Source organism: Mizuhopecten yessoensis, unplaced genomic scaffold (assembly GCF_002113885.1).
Source record: "Mizuhopecten yessoensis strain PY_sf001 unplaced genomic scaffold, ASM211388v2 scaffold267, whole genome shotgun sequence".
NCBI classification, from domain to species: domain Eukaryota; kingdom Metazoa; phylum Mollusca; class Bivalvia; order Pectinida; family Pectinidae; genus Mizuhopecten; species Mizuhopecten yessoensis.
The window spans coordinates 37,264-55,116 of NW_018403461.1; the positions used below are offsets into that span (position 1 = coordinate 37,264).

General features: G+C 38.2%; 1 protein-coding gene across 3 annotated transcripts in view; it reads right to left on the reverse strand.

The window, feature by feature from the left end:
- The window catches only part of LOC110445838 (tyrosine-protein kinase BAZ1B-like), a 43,584-nt gene that overhangs the window by 6,343 nt on the left and 19,388 nt on the right, over window positions 1-17,853 (reverse strand). For all 3 annotated transcript variants that reach the window (XM_021490659.1, XM_021490651.1, XM_021490667.1), the window contains exons 20-29: window positions 16,029-16,193; window positions 14,993-15,053; window positions 13,956-14,063; window positions 11,686-11,812; window positions 9,571-9,713; window positions 9,018-9,158; window positions 6,314-6,364; window positions 5,441-5,619; window positions 4,300-4,391; window positions 3,591-3,856 (exon numbers count right to left, since the gene is read on the reverse strand). In XM_021490659.1, the coding sequence (XP_021346334.1) occupies window positions 3,591-3,856; window positions 4,300-4,391; window positions 5,441-5,619; window positions 6,314-6,364; window positions 9,018-9,158; window positions 9,571-9,713; window positions 11,686-11,812; window positions 13,956-14,063; window positions 14,993-15,053; window positions 16,029-16,193 (1,333 nt within the window). The remainder of the gene's footprint in view (window positions 1-3,590; window positions 3,857-4,299; window positions 4,392-5,440; window positions 5,620-6,313; window positions 6,365-9,017; window positions 9,159-9,570; window positions 9,714-11,685; window positions 11,813-13,955; window positions 14,064-14,992; window positions 15,054-16,028; window positions 16,194-17,853) is intronic.

Consider the following 17,853-nt stretch of genomic DNA (forward strand, 5'->3'; position numbering starts at 1 on the left):
TCACTGTGAATATTGTGGAACATGAAATGATTAACCTATCCATCAAACCATGAATATCACTTGATCAAATATTTGTCTATGGTGCACAGTCACTGTCAACAGAACATTCTCACTGTGAATATTGTGGAACATGAAATGATTAACCTATCCATCAAACCATGAATATCACTTGATCAAATATTTGTCTATGGTGCACAGTCGTGTATAGTGTGCTTGTACTTTTAGGTGATAAATAAATAAAAACAAAAATATGAAAAAAATGTTCAGTTGGACTGAAGTCAATCTGTTGGAATGAAAAAATACTACTTGCATGCTCAATGTCAGAGGGAAATGACCATATATGTCAATTTTTTAGTGAAATTGGCCCAGTATTTCTTTTTTTTTCTGGGTCCAGGGTCCAATGAATTGGGGTAAATGAGGGAAAATAAAATTACATACATTTTCCAGTTTCTGTTAATAAATTCTACTTCTTATCATGAGAAATAGCATTCTTTAATATTGGAATTTCTTATTTATTTTTCAATGCATAAGCTTATGTCTAGCGTACAGTTAAACTGTAGGACATTTAGTATAGGGTTGTAAAAAATTTGGATAGCCAGAAATGGCAGAATGTATTTTTACTAATGTATTTTTTATTATTTGGTATATCAAATATATACGGTAGTTGTAATAATTGTCCATTTCCTTTAAAACGAAAACTTTAATTTAATTTTTAAGCTATTTATTTACCTAAACCTATTTAAATGTAAAAAAAGAAAATACAGTAATAAATGAAATTGAACAGACAAATAAATTGATCATTTCAGGATTCTGTGCCCGGATGTTGGTTCCCTTATTAGAAAACAAACATGGCCGACACCATGTTTATCACACTGCCAATTTTTTGGACAGATAAACTTCAGTTCTTTACCAAGATTCTTTTGTTAAATAAAAGATACTGAATTAGTAACAAAGATTGCATCGTTGATGGTTAATATCACTTTCTCGAGTAAAACTGTTAAGTTATTTTACTCCAACTTTAATCACGCAGGCTAGACAAAAATATCTACCAACATTCTGATGTTTACTTTTGTAATTTAATTGTCGAGGGATTAAAACATATTTTTACTTTTCTTACAGACATGAATGTTTTACAGCTTCTCTCTCCACACTGAGCATAATTAAATCTTGCAGAAATGGGAATTTGATTGGGAATTTCAACAGCAAATTGGGAATTTTAGCAAGGTTTTCAGGTTATTCGGCCCCAAATTCTATTGTAGGAAAATCCTTGTATACTTTCTTACATTGAAATAAGATCTGCATCATTCTAAGAGTGGTTAGCCGACATGCTATAAACAAGAGGCACAGAGGGCCTGTATCGCTCACTTGAATATGTTTAAAATGATTGGAACAAAGTATAGATATAGCACTCCATGGTAGTACTCCAACAATGTTAGAGGTTTTACACGGCGAAAAACTTTTGACAGGCGCCGCGTAACCATATCCGATTGAAAAAAGGCCGACCAGCGGCCTCTCATGTTATGGGAGTATCCATGGTAGGTGCTGTAAAGTACATATGAAATTTCAGAAAGATCCATCCAGTACTTGAGATATAGAGAACAAACTTCAAACAGAGCCCCACCCCTATGCCCCTAGGGGGGGTCATACCCACCGTTTATAGAAAATTGAGTCCCCTGCGCCCAAGGATGCTCCAGACTAAATAAGGATAAAATCCCTTAATCCCAATGGTCGAAGGATTTTAAAGGTTTTACCTCTATTTTTCCTATTGGGCCCTGCCTTTCTGCCCCCTGGGAGACCACACCCAATGCTTATACAAAATTGAGTCCCCTTGGCCCAAGGATGCTTCAGACTAAATTAGGATAAAATCCCTGAATCCATATGGTAAAAGAAGAATTTTCTATTTCCCCTATTGGGCCCCGCATCTCTGCCTCCAGAAGGGTCAGACCCAACGTTTATACAAAATTATTTCCCCTTTACCCAAGGATGCTCCACACCAAATATGGACCAAATCCTTTCATTCCTACATAAGAAGAAGGATTTTAAAGAATAATTTGCTGTGTTTCCCCTACTGGGCCCCAACCCTCAGGCCCCTGGGGGGCTAGACCCATGGTTTATACAAAATTGGTTCCCCTTCACCCAAGGATGCTTCAGACCAAATATGGAACAAATCCTTTCATTCCTACAGAAGAAGAAGGATTTTAAAGAATTTGCTATATTTCCTACGCCCCCAGGGGGGCCACACCCACCGTTCATACAAAATTAGTTTCCCTTCACCTAAAAATGCTTCAGACCAAATGCTTTCATTCCTACAGAAAAAGAAGGATTTTAAAGAATTTGCTATGTTTCCCCTATTGGGCCCCGTCCCTCAGGCCCCTGGGGGGCCAGACCCACAGTTTATACAAAATTGGTTTCCCTTCACCCAAGGATGCCTTAGACCTAATATGGAAAAAATCCTTTCATTCCTTCAGTAGAAGGATTTTAAAGAATTTGCTATATTTCCCCTATTGGGCCCCGACATCAGCCCCCACCAACCATTTATACATCATTTGTTCCCCTTCCCCCAAGGATGCTTCTGACCAAATTTAGTCAAAATCTGCTCAGTCGTTCATGACTAGTAGCGTTTTAAAGGAAAAGTTGACGGACGGACAGACGGACGGACAACTGACGATGCGGTATGGCATAATCTCACCATGGTCCTTCGGACCAAGTGAGCTAAAAATGTAGGAGAAAATCTCCGGAAAAAAATTTAAATACTGAAATGAACAAAAGAAAATTACTTCAACAAAAATTGTTGAATCAAAATTCTTTTAAGGGAGACACAACCTTATATCATGATCATGATGTATACCAAGTTTCATAAAGATCCGTTGAAAAATGTAGGAGGAGATTGCCGGACAAAAATCAAATACTGGAATAAACAAAGGGCAATAACTATTGCAAAAATTGTGGAATCAAATTTCTTTTCAAGGAAACACAACAACATATCATGATTATTAAGCCTACTAAGTTTCAAAGAAACCGTCAAAAAATGTAGGAAATCTCCGGACAAAAAATTAAATACTGATATGAACAAAGGGCATTAACTTTTGGAAAAACTGTCGAATCAAAATTCTATTAACGGAGACACAACTTCATATCATGATTATAATGTATACCAAGTTTAAAAGAGATCTGTTGAAAAATGTAGGAGGGGATTGCTGGACAAACAAAAGTTTACGACGAACGTACAACCTCATACCATCAAATTTGACGGGCATATAAAAAGGGTCAGGATGAAAAAATAGTATCTGGATCCAAACATCAGGGGCCTGGGGTAGCTATCATATATTGAAACTTTTATTGATATTGTTCCATGACTTTTTGAGGAGTTGTTCGGACAAGGATTTCTCAACAAAGGGGTGTGGAATGAAAAAAACAAAAAAAACCTTGATGCACAACATCAAGGGGTAGTTAAGATATCTGTCAAGTTTTGTCGAGATCAGTGCACAAGTTTAAGAGGAGTTGCCTGGACAAGGTTTGTGGATGACAGACATGCAGACAGGGTGATTCCAGTATACCAACTTTGCTGTGGGATGAAAAGTTACACTTACAGAGAGTTCTGATGGTGCCCGTCTAGATGTGTATGTTCTGCTGTCATTGAGACTTGAGTTACTGCCAGTTGAGGAGCGTGATTTCTCCTTTTTGTTAGTTGAGCCTGGTTTCCTCCCTGGCCCAGACTTCTGTTGTACTCTACGACCACTTTTCTTTGGTGCCTCTTCTTCCTCTTCCTCCTCCGCCTCCTCACTATCAACTTCTTCTTCCTCCTCTTCCTCACTCTCATCTGATGATTCAGCATATTTTTTCCTTTTTGGAGCAGCTGGACAACAGAAAAGCATTATTGTTAACTATTTTCTCTCAAATATCAAACCGAACAATTATCATTTTCGTTCATCAAAATTATTTTAATATAAAGCAATATACCGTATTTGACCTAGTAAAGGTGCATGGTCTAATACACTATGACTGTAAACACACTAAAAAACCTAACAAAAAACAGCGGTGTACTAGTCATCTTGAATATTTGTCTGATTGACATTTTCAGTTTTTTTTCCTTTTTCATTAACTCTAAATTTGAGGTCCATTAAGAAAGTTATTAAAAAGATTATCCCCCATTTTCCCTTTTTGGGTGGAGGAGGGGTAATGCTCTTCAATGAAACATCACATTTCCCTCAAATATAAGAAACTTTACTACATGTATGAATCTGTGATGTAACAGTATGCTATTTCTGGTAACATTACATAAGTTATTTCTATTTTTACCTCTTCCAGATTTCTTGGCAACTTTTCGCTTCGACCTTGACCTTGAATTTCTCTTCACCCCAGTTTTACATTCTGTGCAAATCCATCTTCCCCTGGAAAAAAATATTGCAGTAATGAATTTAATTCATAACATGCCAGATTTCACGGTGTGAGGCAAAACCTCCGATAAAGTCTCACGGTGTGGGACATAAACAAGAGACCCAGAGGGCCTGTATTGCTCAACGGAATATTTAAGCAGTCATGGCAAAGTATTCTCACAAAATATTATACTGCAAATGTTTCCAAATATTGGCTCTGTCTCTCAGCAACACCCTTACATTATTGGGTTCCATCCCTCTGTGCCTATTGGGTTGGGGACATGGTTTATAAAACATTCAATCCTATTGGGCCAAGGATACTCTGTATCAAATTTGGTTAAGATCCTTCTGTATCGAACAAGAAGGATTTTAAGATTTATTTCTATTTAACTTATCGAGCCACACCCATCTGCACCCAAAGGAATAAAACCCCGTAAAAAGTGATCCTAAATGAAAATGAATCAAATGATATAATAAATAGGAAGTGCACAACTACATGATGAAGGGGTAGCTATCATATCTGTGAAATTTTGTTGAAATTAGCTCAATAGTTTAGGAAGAGTTATTCGGACAAGGGTTTTTCAACAAAGAGCCATAACTCTGTAAAATTAGATTGAATGAAAAAATAAAATAAAATACAAAGATGCACAACAACAGAGTTTAATTACCATATCTGTTAAACTTTTATTGAAATTGGCCCATTAGTTTAGGAGGTGAACAAAGTTTTCTTCAACAAAGGGCCATAACTCCTTAAAAAAAGGGTCGGAATGTAAAAATACTACTTGGATGCACAACATCATGGGGTTGTTACCATATCTGTCAACTATCATTGAAATCGGCCCAGTAGTTTAGGAGAAGTTGTCAGGACAAGGATGTTCCAACAAAGGGCCATAACTCATAAACATGCCCGAATTCATCCAATTTATTAAATGTAGCTATTTTTTTTTTGCATTTGTCAATTTCCTCTCACCAACAAGCTGAACACAGCTGATGTTCTAGTTTTTGTAAACGGCAGCTTCTCCAAGTTTAACATATATATATATGTAGACAGTATTGATGTGTACCTTGGAGGATGTCGTAGTGGTGGGTCATGGCACTCCAAGTGGTAGGCTGTAGGACACTCGGCACAGAAGATCAGACCTTCGTCCCCACCACACTCAGCACAGTTCTCCTCGTGTTCTATCTCCCCTGACAACGAGTCGTTGGAGTCACTAGTGTATTCGTCATTTCTATCCTTCCGTCTCTGTTGTTATAAGAACAGTAACTTGATGTATCCTAACAAAAGCCACTCCGAGGCTCACATGTACATTTTTTTTTTTTTTTTTAACACCAATTATGAAACAAGTTTTTACATGTTATATTAATCACTCTTGTTGGCCCGGATGTTAGCGTGTGTAGGGTCGTAATGTGGGAGGAATCCGGAGTACCGACATGGTCAGGTATGTACCCCCATACCTTTTCACAACTGATCGGGGAATCAAACCCGGTCGCCTTGGTGAAAGGCAAGTGCACTATCCACTGCATCACCCAGTCAAATAATCAGACAATATTATAGTAATTTAAACATTAACTCCCCACAGTGAAATTATAAATTACAAGTACATCTTAATTTTCCTTAATGCACATTTCTGTGTGTAGCCAAAAAACTGTAATCTCTGATGATTTCCACTGTATTATCTACGTCATGATATATGACATATACCCGCATGAATTTCTCTAATCACAATAAGATAAACCAACTGATGAATCTTTTTGAAGATTTTTTTTTCTATCCCAGCAAGCTACTGGGTAAAATATCCTCACCCAGGCCCTCCTGGTTATGTAGAAGGATTTTTTAAAAATGTTTTTACATACTAGATGCTGGTGACCTTGAAAGTAGCTGGTCTGATTTGCGGTCAAATAATAATAACTGGTACATTGTATATCTATTCACTTACTTCATCATAATCAATGTTGTACACTCGGGACTTTCTTCTCTGGTTCTGTGGCTAGAATTTTGGAAAAAAGAACACATATTTTGTATACAGCTTTATTTGATCAATTTGACAAGAACACTTCTAATGAGTACAAGAGGCCCATTGGCCTTAACGGTCACCTGATTTCTGATATATTTATACAGAGAGTTGATACAGAAATTTTATTTAATTGACAATAAACAATAAAACCACCTTATTCAATATCTAGCATACATATAGCATACTGGAAAGTATTTGAAACTAGCACCTCTGATTCTAAACAAGGAAAATGAAGAAATTTTAGCACACTGACTCCTTTGGGCCCCACGTGCACCCTACAGCCCCTTGGGGGTAGGGTTGGCTCAAAGTTTTCAAAGTATCAAACTGTCAACTCAGGGTTATAATTCCAATCAAGTTATCAATATGTAATATCCTAAGTATCGTTTGCCAATATAGACCATAATAGATAAAGAAGAGTATTTGATTCTCCCATATCTGTGGTTTTGAGAAGAAGATTTTTTAAATTTCAGTCAATTTGACCAGTTTTGGATCCACCAATCAGCCCCGGGGGGTCAGTCAGGGCTGATATGTGCATACCATCAAACTGCTATCCAATACTGATAATGCTAACACAAATCCAATTACTTCCAATGGAAATTAAACCAATATATATACAGGTCCTAGATACCTACCATACAACAGGTCTCAGACACCTACGATACAACAGGGCCCAGACATCTACCATACAACAGGCCCCAGACATCTACCATACAACAGATCCCAGACATCTACCATACAACAGGTCCCAGACATCTACCATACAACAGGTCCCACACATCTACCATACAACAGGTCCCAGACACCTACTATACAAGTCACAAAACCAGTCTTCCTTGGGTATCTCAATGAAGGCAGGTCTTGGACACCTACCATACAACAGATCCTAGACACCTACCATACAACAGATCCCAGACATCTACAATACAACAGGTCCCAGACACCTACCATACAACAGATCCCAGACATCTCCCATACAACAGGTCCCAGACACCTACCATACAACAGGTCTCAGACACCTACGATACATTAGGTCTCAGACACCTACCATACAACAGGTCCCAGACACCTACGATACAACAGGTCTCAGACACCTACGATACAACAGGTCCCAGACACCTACGACACAACAGGTCTCAGACATCTACCATACAACAGATCCTAGACACCTACCATACAACAGATCCCAGACATCTACCATACAACAGGTCTCAGACAACTACCATACAACAGATCTTAGACACCTACCATACAACAGGACTCAGACACCTACCATACAACAGATCCCAGACCCCTACGATACAACAGGTCTCAGACACCTACCATACAACAGAGCCTAGACACCACCCAAACAACAGATCCCAGACATCTACCATACAACAGATCTTAGACACCTACCATACAACAGATCCCAGACATCTACCATACAACAGGTCTCAGACAACTACCATACAACAGATCTTAGACACCTACCATACAACAGGACTCAGACACCTACCATACAACAGATCCCAGACATCTGCCATACAACAGATCCTAGACACCTACGATACAACAGGTCTCAGACACCTACAATACAACAGGTCCCAGACACCTACCATACAACAGGTCCCAGACATCTACCATACAACAGGTCCCAGACCCCTACCATACAACAGGTCTCAGACACCTACGATACATTAGGTATCAGACACCTACCATACAACAGGTCCCAGACACGTACGATACAACAGGTCTCAGACACCTACCATACAACAGATCCCAGACATCTACCTTACAACAGATCCTAGACACCTACCATACAACAGATCCCAGACCCCTACGATACAACAGGTCTCAGACACCTACGATACAACAGGTCCCAGACACCTACGTCACAACAGGTCTCAGACATCTACCATACAACAGATCCCAGACATCTACCATACAACAGATCCTCGACACCTACCATACAACAGATCCTAGACACCTACGGTACAACAGGTCCCAGACACCTACGACACAACAGGTCTCAGACATCTCCCATACAACAGATCCTAGACACCTACGATACAACAGGTCTCAGACACCTACAATACAACAGGTCCCAGACACCTACCATACAACAGGTCCCAGCCACCTACCATACAACAGGTCCCAGACAACTACCATACAACAGGTCTCAGACACCTACCATACAACAGATCCCAGCCATCTACCATACAACAGGTCTCAGACACCTACCATACAACAGATCTTAGACACCTACGATACAACAGGTCCCAGACACCTACGATACAACAGATCCCAGACACCTACCATACAACAGATCCCAGCCATCTACCATACAACAGGTCTCAGACACCTACCATACAATATATACAGGTCCTAGATACCTACCATACAACAGGTCTCAGACACCTACCATACAACAGATCCCAGACTCCTACCATACAACAGATCCCAGACATCTACCATACAACAGATCCTAGACACCTACGATACAACAGGTCTCAGACACCCACGATACAACAGGTCCCAGACACCTACGACACAAAAGGTCTCAGACATCTACCATACAACAGATCCCAGACACCTACCATACAACAGGTCCCAGACACCTACGATACAACAGGTTCCAGACACTTACCATACAAGAGGCACAGAACCAGTCTCCCCTGGGTATCTCTATGAGGGCAGGTCTCAGACAATACATGTGGAAAGGTTGATTACACTCGTCACACAACAGCAGCTTCTGTTCCTCTCCTTTTTTACGACATATTTTACATTTCTGTGGAGACAATAGACAGTTATCAAAATCAAAGACTAAATCTTCGAATCTACATGTACGCCTCATTACAGGAACTATCACAATAACACATAATGATTTTTGTGCAAAATAATTTGAGTATTTTTTCCAGGAGCTTTTTTAAAGCAAATATCACTATCTTGCAAATTTGTCTATATCCCTTTTTCAAAAAAAACCAAGATTACCATAGGTCATTTCTGTATACCTTATACCAAAATATGTTCATATTTTGAAAAATAGCCACACAATGTGAACAAGTAAACATTACCATTAAACAAGAATGTATATTCTTTTTTCTTTAAACTTAGTCTACACTGTTGAATAAAGCAAATTTGTTTGGAAGCTACAAATCATTCAGAAAGGTGAACAATATGAAGAGAGAGAAATCACTCACCGCATTCTCTGCTGACTTTTCCCATTTAATACTGTTGTCGAGGATGGCCATGAGAACATGAAGTCGAGACAGAGTTGATGCACTCTCCACCGCCTCACGCCACTCCACTATTCCAGCTATCTCCTTCTCCTCTTCTTCATCCTCTACAACACGCCATAAAAACGTTCAGTATCTTACTTTCTTTTAGTGTTGGGAATCGGTTGAGATTTCAACATCCATGATCAGATATAATCCGTTAGCCTACCGTTACATAATCCTTAAACAAATAGTACTTTTTCTTTAACAATGGCATGGCTATTCCTTTTATTAACACTACTAATGAAATTTCAACTTTGAAGCGTACCCTAACACTTTTTTTTGCAATTAGTTATGTTTAAATAGCATGATTGCACTTCCGGTTTTGATAGCATGATTGCACTTCCGGTTTTGAAAACAATCATTGATGTTGACCTCTTATAATCGATTGTCGGGAATTGGTTACCATTCCGATTAGATATCGATTATAATCGATCATCGGGACAACACTACTTTCTTTATAATAAATGCAAACAATTATTTTAAAACAAGAGGCCCAGATGGATAATAAAGCAACAACTATTTCCAAATATTGGCTCTGTCTCTCAGCAACACCCGTCCCTCATTTGGTCCCTTCTTTCTGCCCCCATGAATTGGTGAGGATTTTTTTTACATTAATCTCAATTTCCCCTATTGGGGCCGTCCCTCTGCCCCCTAAAAGTAACGCCTTTTTAATACAAATTTGCATTCCTTTTGCCCAAGGATAGTCTACACAGTCCCCCCCCCCCCCCCAAAAAAAAATGCCCCTCCTTTGATCACAACAAAAACACCTATAAAAATTTTAAACTTTAAGTTTGCAAGGGTGCGGCAGATCCCAGGGACAATTCTAATATCATGACAGCATTTTTCTCTTTATGCCCAACAATTGTATATATAGTTTTGGGGTGGGGATCTTAACCGTTTCAAAGTTATAACCTAGGGGTTAAGTCTCCAATGGTGGCACCAGACCCCAGAGTCACCCTGGAAGCAAATGTGCAGTCTTTTCTTAATAATCAACAATTGTATATGTGGTTAAAGGGTGGGGATCTCAACCATTTCCATCTCCCATGAATTCTTTCTACCAAATATGATTTATATCCAGTGCATAGTTCTACAGAAGAAGTCATTTATAGCAATGAAGCCAAATTGCCCCGCCCCTAAAGCCCCTGGGGGGGTCAGCCCCACCATTTGTACAATTTTGAATCCCCACTACCTAGGGATGCTTCCAGTCAAATTTGGTTGAATTCCAATCAGTGGTTTAGAAAAAGAAGACGTTTGAAGAAATTGTTGACGTACGAACGACGAACATCACGCTACGGCATAAGCTCACCTTGGTCCTTTGGACCAGATGAGCTAATAAATTTATGAACCATCTATTAAGGCAGTCACTTTGTCTCCAAAGAATGTTTCTGAGAATAAAGTATTTGTGAAAGTATATGTTCCCTACTCAAATGGTCAGGACCAGGGAACACTGGAACTATAGATTTATTCAAGTAAAAGAGCGATTTTGTGTAGTTTTGGTCTATACTGAAGAAAAAAGAAAAGTGATAAAGTATGAATGGAGTTTGAGAAATGGTTCTTTGATCAACCTGTCCAAGCTTTGCAGTCAGGGTCATCCAAGAGACAAGAGGCTCAATGGGCCTGAATCGCTCACCTGGTATTAATCTCACACTTGTAATCTTAAAAGTGGACTAAAATTCAGCTACAGGAAGAATATCAGTGTTTGATTCATAAGAGCCTATTAAAAGATTTAAACATATGACGCCTGTGACCTTGAAAGTAGAACAAGGACATTAAGTTGAACAGAGTGCATCTAGTGTTTTAATACATTTTTCAGATGCATGCTTGCTTTTTAAATTGATCATAATTTGTGATATTAAAAAACCAAAAAAAACACTATACTAGTTCAAAATGAGATTTGAACATGACTGAAACCTCAGTAGAGAAGATTTAACAGATTTAACAGATTTAACAGATTAGAAGAGGAAGATTTTTAATTCAATTTTAATGTTACATATTGGAATCATTTCAGCGAGGCAATTAAATGTCATGCGACCAAACCTTCTGCTTCCTTTTCTTCCTTCACTTCTGTCACCTCCGTGACCTTTGTCTTTTTTTTCTTCAAACCCATGATTCCCTGACGGAATTTCTTTGACACACCTTCTTGTGTCTCCATCATCAATTTACCCTGAAAGAAAAGTGGACAAATAGAATTGTTGTTCCCTACTGCATATTAGACCTGAGGAAATGTGTTTTACACAAGTAAATCTTTATATCACTGAAAATGTCAAATACAAATTTTAATTTGGTATATATTGTTGCCTTTCAAATTCCTTTAACAATGCTTTTAGCATTGGATTCTGTGTCCATTGCAAATTAAACATGCGAGCAGCCCGCCATCACATGTTAGGCTTAGATCTCGCTAAAATTCGAGTCACATTTGGAAACTCTCGGACCTCTTCGCACTATTACTACGTAACAATAACAAAGAGGCCCAGAGGGCCTGTATCGCTCACCTGAATATTTAAGCAGTCCTAGCAAAATACTCTTGAATTGTTTTTTTATATTGCACTACAAATATTTCCCTCGCAAACTTTGTCGGCTCCATCTGTTGAAACTACCAGCCAAATATTATGAATCCATTCCTTTTGGTTCTTCAGAACAAATCCTTTGAAATGTTGTTGACCTCTGTGACCTTTAAAGTAGGTTGAGGTCATTTTCATTTTCAAACTTTGGTGAGATCTATCTCAGGAAGACACCAGCCAAATATTATAATTTTATGCCTACCTATTATTCAGAAGAAGTTGTTTGATGTTTTTGACATATTTGACACCTGTGACACTGGGGTTCCCCCAGGGTTGACTAAAAATCTTTCTATTTTACACAAAATGGTGATTTTAAATGTTTAAGAAAGGCACGACTCTGGATAATCATAGAATAATGCACAGCAAAATTCAAGGTCTTTTTAAAGCTACAGACCAGCATTCAAGGCCCAAAGTGAAATTCAAGGCTTTTCATGAGAACCTTGTTAACAGTACGTCCCTAGTAACGGATCAATTCAACATATTTGACCATCAATGTATATGAATGCATAATTTAAATATTACATAAATAACAATGGTATGTAATACAAATACATAAAATGTACAGTACGCGTCAGGTGATTTGGTACTCAGTCGCTCCGCCGAGCGACAAATTTTACTCCCTGTCGCTCGTAGGAACGGGATGGCCGCAGAAGAAACGCCTGGTATATCAAGGTGATAAAGTTCCACCGGCCTAATCTGGATAAGCCCTCCGTGACTATCCCGCGGTCATGGGTGATGGGGATTAAAACTGGACAGAGAAAATACAGTATATTACTACTGCCATGTATGTGTCTGCTGTGGCCGCTGTTCCTGTCTACGGTACCACAGATGTACAGTTACAATCGGCACACCGAACAGAAAGTGCTATTTGAATTTCCCGAACGGAAAAGAAATAACGCCAGCACATACTCGGGGGGAAACCGTCTTGTAGTGGATTTTTAAAAAGAAACAAGTTCCACGAGATCTATTTAAAATTACCCATTTATGCTTAAAATAAAGTAGCATTGCCTTGTAACGTGATAAACATTTCGTCTTTGTCCAATATTTGGGGCAACATTAACGATGCGCAAGTGTCCGTCAATTTGACTAGATTACATCAGCAGCGCATCCTGTAACTAGGTCGTCGAACGCTGATTTTTTTTTCGTGAATTTATGCAACCTTCTGACTTCGAATACGAAAAAGAGCAAAGAATGGTTGATGCAAATAGCTGACCATCCAAGACACCGTGTGCTGCTTAAACAACTGAAAGATAGCCTCGTGTTACTCAGAGTCGTTAGTTATTGTTAACTTACATAATTGTTTTATTCCGACCGATTTCCACCTGATAATCTGACGTGAACGTAAATGATACTTTGCGGACGTACCACATTCTACTACTATATTGTATTGCAGGTGATTCCTCGGTGGGGCTTTAATCCCCTTCACCTCGGCGACGACTGTCGCCCTCGTAGGGTTTCAGTACCAAATCACCTGAAGCTTACTGTAAGTATATACTTCACTTCATGTACGTAACTACAATTTGCTAAAAGAAAAAAGTTTTGCTAAAGGATTTTTTTGTCTAATGTGAGCAAAGCAAATATATTTCATTTGTGTGGCTTATATTTTGATATCTTTTTCCCATGCTGTGCACTTGTGAAAGATATCGAAATACTAGCCCCACTTGTGAAATATATTTGGTATTACTGAAGGCACTGTTCTATATCTCCTCCATCTATTATGTAAAACTCTGTTGATCAAGAACTTACAAACACTGCAATATCTGTTGCGGACTCAAGTTTTTCCTCCCAAGCCTCAAATTTATCCACACCTCCCAAACCACCATAGCGTAACTTCATCTCTGTATCTAGAAGTTCCTGTAAACAAGTAAAACAACATCCTGGTACTTGCTTTTTAAGTCATTTAGGTACCCCCCAAAAAATGCATACCATTTTTTTTTAATTTATCTGAGAACAATATGATAAATGAATATTTTGAAATATTTTAGACACAATATTCATTTATTTTTTAAAAATGGCTACCCTTTTTTGCAATATGCCTGCAACTGGTTTAGATAAAATTTCGCAAAAAAAATGATTGCAAAGTCGAAAAGAAAAAAATTGTGACAATGAATTCTTTTTTAAATTGGTATACAAAATAACTTATATCCATCTTACAAATCATAAAAAAATAAAGATATGTTTCCAGGGATTTTTTTTTTTTAAACTCTTAACAAAAGGTGCGATTGATTCTTAAGTTTGCATTGGTTTTGCAGCAGCCATGTTTTTGTAATATTATTTTATCCTTTCAGGTAACCTTCTTTAGGTTTATTCAAGAAGTTGGCATTTGACCTCAAAGCGAAATCATCATTTCATCGGTTAATAATCCTTGATCAATAATAGTCTCATCTTTCACAATAATCAGACATAAGACTTGGAAAGGATATATATCTTATTTCACACAACAATAATTATTAAAAACAATATTTATTTGACCTTGGTTTTTGACCTCATGTTAAAAGGATTGTCCAACCAATTTATATATCATTACAGTGTATTGAGTGTTTGGTCATGTGATTCCTGCCCGTCTCTTCCTTAAACGCAAAAACTAAATGTTGACGCCGCCACCACCGTCGTCGCCGGAAAAACAACACCTTAGTCTCACTTCTACTTCATGGCGTTCAAGGTACTACACAATAATTTTATAATTTTACACTCCCTCACACTGGTTTTCTTAAAAGCCACGGGCCTCAGTCTCATTTCCAACCCCCCCCCAGAAACACTTCAAGTTAAGTTTGTTGTATTACCTTTCTGAATCCATCCAGCATTTCTTTGTCACCGTCTGAATCCCTTAGCTCACAACTGGCTCTGATGGACAAAAAGAAGAGTTGATGTTTAGTCGTAAGGGAGGCTTTAGTGGCAGGGAAGTAATGGCAAATGTGGCAATTATTTTACTCTTGAGACAGGGAAGCTCCAGTAGCAGTGAAAAAACAGCAAATGTGGCAACTGATTCGCTCATCAGACTTGAGTCTCTATTGCACTTTAAAACAGGAATTTTTCAATCTGGTATAAATAGGTATTTATTAGCATTACCAATATTTGGGGAAATTTAAGTGAAACTATAATTTAACTTGAAGCGTGTACATGGGCCTCAATGATATCCCAACTTCCTGCAAAAGTCTACAAAGTTTGAAGCCCATTCATAACGGTGAAAATATGCTGGGCAAAACCTGTATTACACTGTAATTTAGGACTTGTGGCCAAGGTCAAAGGTGAAGTTGAGATCACAGTGATCTTGTTTTAGGATGTGACTTGACATCTTCCCTTGCTGTACAATGTATCTATATACAACGTTTGATGCCAATTCATGAAAATTTCCTGTTTAGGTGGGCTAAAAATGCATGATCGTTTTTTGTTAAAAAAATTGTGCCAGAAAATATTGGTTATCATTTCCATTTGATAATATATACTGCATGTGCTTTGTTTAGACTAAAATATATAACCAGCACTGGAAGGTTGATCTTTTGTTTCCTCTAGCTGGGGTGAAGCGAGGTGTGAAAAAAATTACCTGGATGATCACCTCAGATGATGCATAGTTAATTAACAGAACCTATTGTTCAGGTGTCACACACAGACAACTTGCCCGAGTTTTAAGCTTACAAAATCCGTTCACACCAGAAAAAATATATTATAACAAGCAGGGTCCCACATTTCATCATTATCATATCAACATATTTCTTAACTGAATTTATACAGAGAAAATTTGGTTCATAGAAACAAATATTACAATAAGCGGGTTATAATAATATCCAATAATTTGATAAGTTGGTTCCACTGTATTACCTTGTTCTCTGGAAAATTCCTACAGATATTTCTGCATATCGCTTCTTGAGTTCATTTTTCAGGCTGCTTTCCCTGTAGCCTTGTGGATGTAGATTGTCTATTAAGGTATCTAATTCTTTTACACCGGAGTAGGTAAACCATAAGTTCTGGCCAAAACGTGGAACACTAAAAAAAATACAAATGATTCCTAGTTACAATGACTTAACTCTTTGAGGCACAAAAAGTCATGAACAACAGACCCAGAGGGCCTGTGTCGCACAAGTAGATATTTAAGTGATCATTAAGTGAAAATTGTATTGATAAATACATATGCTAAATTGAGTCCTTTTTCATGCTTTGCTTTGCATGAAATTTGAATTCCCTTCATTTGTACAGATGGTAGTGACGGACAATCGGTTTAAAATCACAATCGATTGCGTAATTGGTTTATAATTTTATAATTTTATATCGATTATGGAATTTGTAATCGATAATCGGAAAGGGCAAACCGATCAATTTTCGATTATTACCGATCATCAACCAATCACTAACAGACGGAGGAAGATTTTCCTCTACATGCCCTACAAAGTTGAATCCCATTTGGCCGAGGATACTCATGGCCAAATGAAGTTAAAAATCCACTGAGGTGTTCAGGACTAGTAGCGTTTTAAATGAAAAGTTACTGACGACGGACGCCGTGCCACAGTATAAGCTCACTTGCCATCCGGGCAGGTGAACTAAACAAGAGGCCCAAGGGCCTTAGTGGTCACCTGAGTCATATTATAGGTACTAGTAGCTCAATTTCATTGTTGAGATGTGATGTGGAAATCAACATGTAAACAAAGTGAAATAAAATACATGTACCCAAAGGATAACAACTTACAAAACTATTCAAATAATTATTTTGCTATTGAGAATTATACCCTCTCCAAAAGGGAGAGCAGATGACCTGGGGGATAATGAATTTTACAATTAAGGTTATTAAGGTAACTGAGTTTGATGAAGATTTTTTTAACTTTTAACCATAATCCCCATTTGGGCCCCACCCATCCAGCCCCTGGGGATGGGACAGGATCTTATTTTCTCATACCATCTAATTGTCATCATAATCATTCCAACCAAGTTTGAATAATTTCCTGCTGAAAATGGACAAAATATAACCAAAAGTGTTATTTCCCTATATAAACTTTTACCCCCTCCCCGAAGGAGAACGGATGGCCCAGGAATACTGAAATTTACAATTTAAACAAAGTCATTGATGATACATACAGAGAAATTGACTATAGTACCTTTGAATCTGGAGAAGAAGATTTTTGAAATATTGGTTAATTTTCCCTTTTGGGCCCCGCCCTGTCCCCTGGGGTGGGGGCAGAAATCAAAATTTTACATTTTGATACCATCTTCCTCCAAGGATGATTCTCACCAAGTAAGAATAATTTCCTACTGAAAATGAACAAAATATACCCAAAAGTGTTATTTCCCTATATAAATTTTAGTAATATTTACCCCCTCCCCAAAGTAGAACGGATGGCCCGGGGGTACTGAAATGTACAATTTAAACAAAGCCCCTGATGTTCTTTCCATACATGCAGAGAAATTGACTGCAGTACTTCTGAGTCGGAGAAGAAGATTTTTGAAATATTGGTTAACTTTCTCATTGAGGCCCCGCCCTGGCCCCTGAGGTTGGAGCAGGAATCCCTATTTTACAATTTGATACCATCTTTCTCACCAAGTAAGGATATTTTCCAACTGAAAATTAACAAAATATACCCAAAAGTGTCATTTCCCTATATAAACTTTACCCCCTCCCCAAGGGAGAACGGATGGCCCGGGACAACGACGGACG